General features: G+C 38.4%; 1 protein-coding gene across 1 annotated transcript in view; it reads right to left on the bottom strand.

Annotated features, from left to right (window-relative positions):
• Positions 1-1,301: 1,301 nt before the first annotated feature.
• The window catches only part of LOC137562038 (extracellular calcium-sensing receptor-like), a 41,039-nt gene continuing 36,340 nt past the window's right edge, over positions 1,302-6,000 (bottom strand). The window contains exons 6-7 of the mRNA XM_068273380.1: positions 3,452-3,575; positions 1,302-2,206 (exon numbers count right to left, since the gene is read on the bottom strand). Of these exons, the coding sequence (XP_068129481.1) occupies positions 1,302-2,206; positions 3,452-3,575 (1,029 nt within the window). The remainder of the gene's footprint in view (positions 2,207-3,451; positions 3,576-6,000) is intronic.

Raw genomic sequence — 6,000 nt, 5'->3', positions numbered from 1 at the left:
TACCCAAATTAGAGAAAAAAGAGGCCCTTTAAGAAAGCACCACTCAGCTGTAAGTATATCTAATCAAAAAAGAATACTTTATTTATACACATATTGAAAAAGTCACAAAGTATAGTTCATATGAAATATATATAGTAGTGGCATGATAATATACATATATTCTCATATACTTATACCAACCCAAAAATAAAAACAACTAAAAACACATAATTGCATGGCCTCACCATCTAATCAATATTGCACAATCCCACAAAGGTGATTGAATCAATTGCATAAATCTATCTCCACTCAGGGTTTTGCATAAAACCCATAGAGTGGAGGAACCCGGGTTCAGTCTAAAGTGCAGTGCAAAAGCATGTAAACAAACACCATAGTTAATATATTACATTACCAAAAATTCATGTGACAACAACCTATTGCTGAAGTGGAGCAACCTATAAATAAAGTGCACAGCGTGAAAGAAAGAAAAAACGCGCTAAAAAAATACTTAGACCAGGTAAGAATGAATGGGAGCGCAGGATGTAAGGCAGGCAGAGGTTCCCCTCACAATAGGTCCCACTAGTTCCACGGATATCCGTCCGCTTTCTCAAGGAGAGGAGAGCATATGCATTTTTGGTAATGTAATATATTAACTATGGTGTTTGTTTACATGCTTTTGCACTGCACTTTAGACTGAACCCGGGTTCCTCCACTCTATGGGTTTTATGCAAAACCCTGAGTGGAGATATATTTATGCAATTGATTGAATCACCTTTGTGGGATTGTGCAATATTGATTAGATGGTGAGGCCATGCAATTATGTGTTTTTAATTGTTTTTATTTTTGGGTTGGTATAAGTATATGAGAATATATGTATATTATTATGCCACTACTATATATATTTCATATGAACTATACGTTGTGACTTTTTCAATATGTGTATAAATAAAGTATTCTTTTTTGATTAGATATACTTACAGCTGAGTGGTGCTTTCTTAAAGGGCCTCTTTTTTCTCTAATTTGGGTACATTGACACTGACCCTAGCACACTCAGCATTCATACATAGGTGTGCGGATGTTTTTCCTTACTGTTCTATAACATACTGCATTAAATTAGCCAGCTTCATATAAATGCATAATAATAATAATAATAATAATAATAATAATAATAATAATAATACAATAACATTATATATGTATCACACTTTAATATTCATCACATTATATTCATTTTACACAAATATATTGTGGTACGAACAAACTTAAGACTGCAGTATAAACTACTAGTGGATTATAATGGCTTATAGGGTGAAAGCTGTAACCTATATTCTGCTCCTTCCCATGATCTGTTTTCTGGAGTTCATGTCAGGTCTGAATAAAATGATGAAACATTTAGGAAGGAACATACAGATGACGAGAGCCCAACTGGAGGCCAGGATGGCAAAGATCTCCATGGCCACAGTGTATTTGCCCTGAGCACTGAGGGATGCTGGGATAAAAGATATCCAGACACTGAGGAAGGCCAACATGCTAAAGGTTATAAACTGGGCCTCGTTGAAGCTGTCTGGAAGTCTTCGAGCCTGGAAGGCAACCATGAAACTAATGGTGGCTAGAAGAAAGAGGTAACCCAACATGGTCCAAAATGCAATGAGTGAGCCCTCATTACACTCAATAATGATAAATCCAGGTTTTGTTTTAAAGTTGTTTTGTGGGAATGGAGGTGTAAGTGACAACCAAACAATGCACAAAATTAACTGGTTGAAGAAACCCACAAATATAATCATATAGGACATTTGAGCTGTAGTCCATTTCCGTAGACTACTGCCTGGTCTGGTGGCCATGAAAGCCAATACTACCATGATGGTTTTGGCCAATATGCAGGAAACACAGAGAGCAAAGACCAGGCCAAAAGAAGCCTGACGCAGAAGACATTTCTCAGGTTGAGGGTATCCAATAAACACCAAAGAACAAAGAAAACACAAAGACAACAGCACCAGGAGAAGACAGCTCAGTGTATAGTTGTTTGCTTTGATTACTGGGGTATTTTTATGTTGTATGAACATTTTCAAAATAAAAGCAGGAGCAAAAGAAGATAAAATGCTGACAGCTGCTAAGACTGCTCCCAAAGGCTCTTCAAAGGAAAGAAACTCGACCATCTTCAGAACACAGCTGGATTTCTGTGAATTAGGCCACTGATCCGAAGGACATTTTGTACAATCACCAGAATCTAGATGATAAACGAAATATTTCATATAGGAGCAGCACATTAGTATCTATGGTTAATTAAAAATAGGCTTAAAAAGATATGTTCGGAAGTGAGGTATTTCAAATATGCATTCAGGAAGTAGAAAGTTTTATATCCTCAGTTTTTTTTTTGGTTTTATTTGAGATTTTCAGGTGTACTTGTTAGTTGTACAGTGCAAAAAATGTTGTGTATTGCACAACACTGAATTTGACAAAACACAAATTAACTGTGGGTCATCAATGTCCATATCCTGGCGTACATTTGCTTTGGGCGCAGGGCTTTTTAGCCAATGACAGCTCACCCTTCTGCTGCATAAATTTGGGGTGGTGTTAAATACTATTCCCCCTCTGAGTTGTAGCAACTCAGAGGCAGAAGTAACTCAGGGTCCAGGAATCACCGCATCCCCAAATTACATGTGCGCAGGGTGCAGACTATAGCATTACTGCTATAGCTGCGCAAAGCTTTGGCGCTATGCAAAGCAAAGCAGGAAGACAACGAGCTCTGCTTCAAGTATCTTGTGCTTCTAATCAAGTCCTACCGAGCAGAAAACATTTTGTCATCGGTTCCTGGCATTTTGTCATCACATTGCATGTTTTGAGTCCCCTAGGAGGGCTAGCCATTCTGGACATAGCATGTAGCATAGCATGTAGCATCCAAGACAAGAAAGACGAGATGAAGAAGCAAGAAGAAAGACGAGGGATCTAATCCGGTATTTATGTAAAACCCGGTATTTGTCCATCAAAAACTTTGCTTTTACTGCTGCACTGAAGCTTCTGTAAGCCAGCCCTGAACCTGAAGATATCAGTGAGTAGCCCATACAGTGAGTTGCTCGTGAAAAAAAATGATTTTGCCATTTACCTAGACACCTCTTTGCCACCATAGTTAAAGGATGGAGGTGAGTCTTCATGGCTTGAAGAAGGGCTGCTAGTCCGAAATGGCAGGCTGTTGTCTACACAGCTGTGTTGTATGCCATTCTTTATTCAATAAATTTCAACTTTTTGGTAACCATGGTGCCGACCTTTTGGGACTTGCACCTCTTTGTCACCTACATATGTAGGTTATTTTGAGCTATCATTTGTAAATTTTGGTTCTAAGACCAACTTACAATAAAGAGTAATAATCTATGTTTTAAGGAATCTGGTTGAACTCGATGGACGTATGTCTTTTTTCAACCCAAATAACTATGTAACTATGAATTATACTATTCTAATGTTATTTACCACTCACCAGTCTGATTGGAGATCTCTCCTTGTAGACATGGGGCACATTCGTGGCAGCAGACAGGTTGTCCTTGTAGAGCAGCCTTCCTGAGCCCTGGGGGGCAGCTCTCACTGCAGACTGAGCGGGGGACCTATATGTAGAAAGGAAAACCAGTGAACTAAAATAAAGCCTAAAGGTTATTTAAACCAGTAATTTTACCACTTCCCTACCACAGGTTATTTCTCTTTAAAAACCAAAGCAATTTGTTTTACATATCACGCTTCTCCCATTTATTTGCCTATAACCTTATTGCTACTTATCACAACTAAATGATCTAATTCTATACATTGATTTTTTCACCACAAATTAGGCTTGAGTGGTACTTTTTGCTAATAATTATTTTATAGTCTATGCATTTTAAAGGGAAAACAAAATTTAAAAAAGTCATTATTTTTCAGTTTTCAGCCATTATAATTTTAAAATAAAAAGCGGTACTGTTGTTAAAAGCCACACATTTTATTTGCCAATGTGTTGTGGTTATTACAACATTTAAAATACATTTCTAGTACAATGTATGGTGACAGTATTTTATTTGGAAATAAAGGTCTATTTTTTTCCATTTTGTGTTTCTTTATACTATATCAATAATGATAAGCCCTTCCTTATTTGCAAAAAAAAATCATAATATACCCTTATAACAAAAATGTCCTAAGTTACATAAGGTTACTATTTATGTATATTTTTTTCAATGCTGTCACTTTGTTGTTGTTGTTTTGTTTTTTAGTGTTTTATTTTGGTAACTATAGGGGAGGGGAATAGAAGAGGTTAATAGCTAATGGGGGATTCATTTTTTTATTTTTTTTAATATATTCAACATGTATTTTTACTTTTTGGCCACTATACATCCCTACACTATCCTGTGTAACAGTACACAAGAAGTAATGTGTGCATGTGGGTTTTTTTTGTGAATCTTGCTGATGCTGGTGATCATTCACCACAGGTACTTTTATCAGCTTCGGGAGCACAGGTTCCCATTCACCAATCACAAACCAGTGGGACGGCGATGGGGGCATGTGCGGGAGTGTGCACGTTTATGTTAAATCAGACAGATACACAAGCCTCCACAAGTTACGTTTATAGGGGCGTCGATAAGCGTGGCAAAAATCCATAACTGGTTAAAATTTTGCAGGAAAATTTGTATCTCATTTTTCTGTCACGCTTTTAATCTATAAAATATTTTTTCCCCTGTTTCATTTGGTGAAACATTTAAAATTTAAAGTGACCAATTACATTTTCTTTAACAAATTCTTGAAAGGGAGGGCTCCATTCAGTTAAAATTACATCTTTTTTTATTTTTTGGATCTCACTGCAATAGCATTTTCACTCATGTTTTTTTGTTTTTTTTTATTTGCAAAAAGAGTTTTTTTTGTGCTATTTCTGAAAAATTGCAGAAAAATACAGTAGAATTAGAATTGCTCATGGAGCTTGCAAAATACCGTATTTTTCAGACTATAAGATGCTCCGGGCCATAAGACGCACTTTAGAGAATAAAATCCAGGGGAAAAAAAGATACTAAACCTGGTTGCATCTGTGCTGCAGGGACATCTTGTGAAGCTTCCCTGCCAAGCTCTCTATCTAAGCTACACTGCTCAGCTACACCAATTCCTGCTGCCCCCACTAGCTACACTAATCCCTGAAAGACTAATCCCTGCAACACTAGCTACAGATGTGAAGGGAATGAAAATACAGGAATGAGGGAGACCTACGTAAATAGACAGCCTTGGGGATTATTTATGTATCTCACAGTGAGCAAATGTGGAGTACAAACGGGTAATGAGGTGCTTAGTGTGGAGTAGATCTGCCCAGAATGATACAGCAGAAGCTTTACCCTGTATTTTATCCACACAGCTGCCCTTGCTCCATCTCCTCCCAAGGCATGACAGTACCCTGCAAACAACGATGTTTAAGGATAAAAGCTAATGCTGTCAATCTGCATATGTCACCCGGTCCCCTGCACAATCCCCGCTGCAGCGATCCGTAATTCAGCCAGCACAAGTCCATCCTCAATCAGAGTTAATGCTGACACCAGATCCCCCCTACAATCCCCGAGGCAGTGATCTGTGCGTAACCAATGCAAGGTTATAATACTGATAATTGCCGATAATAGTATATAGCCCACCGCACAATCCCCGTGGCAGAGATAGCTAATGCAGAGTGCATCAGAAGCTGATAATTACCCAATCACTATGCCAATCCTGATTGGCTGCCAGCCCTGCAATGCATAGTGATTGGATTTCTTGGTCCCACCCGAAGAGTAGGCAGGGAGAGCGCACTACACCGGGAAATAACGAGAAGATAGGACTTGCAGCATGCCAGTGCTGTGTTTGACAGCGTTACACTTCACCGGCTGAAGACTGAAGAGAAGATGGAGGATACACCAGCTAGATGTGTAATTATCCGCTTCTGATGCACTCTGCATTAGCTATCTCTGCCACGGGGATTGTGCGGTGGGCTATATACTATTATCGGCAATTATCAGTATTATAACCTTGCATTGGCTACACACAGATCGCTGT

Source organism: Hyperolius riggenbachi, chromosome 3 (genome assembly GCF_040937935.1).
Source record: "Hyperolius riggenbachi isolate aHypRig1 chromosome 3, aHypRig1.pri, whole genome shotgun sequence".
NCBI classification, from domain to species: Eukaryota; Metazoa; Chordata; class Amphibia; order Anura; family Hyperoliidae; genus Hyperolius; species Hyperolius riggenbachi.
The sequence above is the reverse complement of the archived record's forward strand: the minus strand, read 5'-3'. Positions and strand labels throughout refer to the sequence as shown.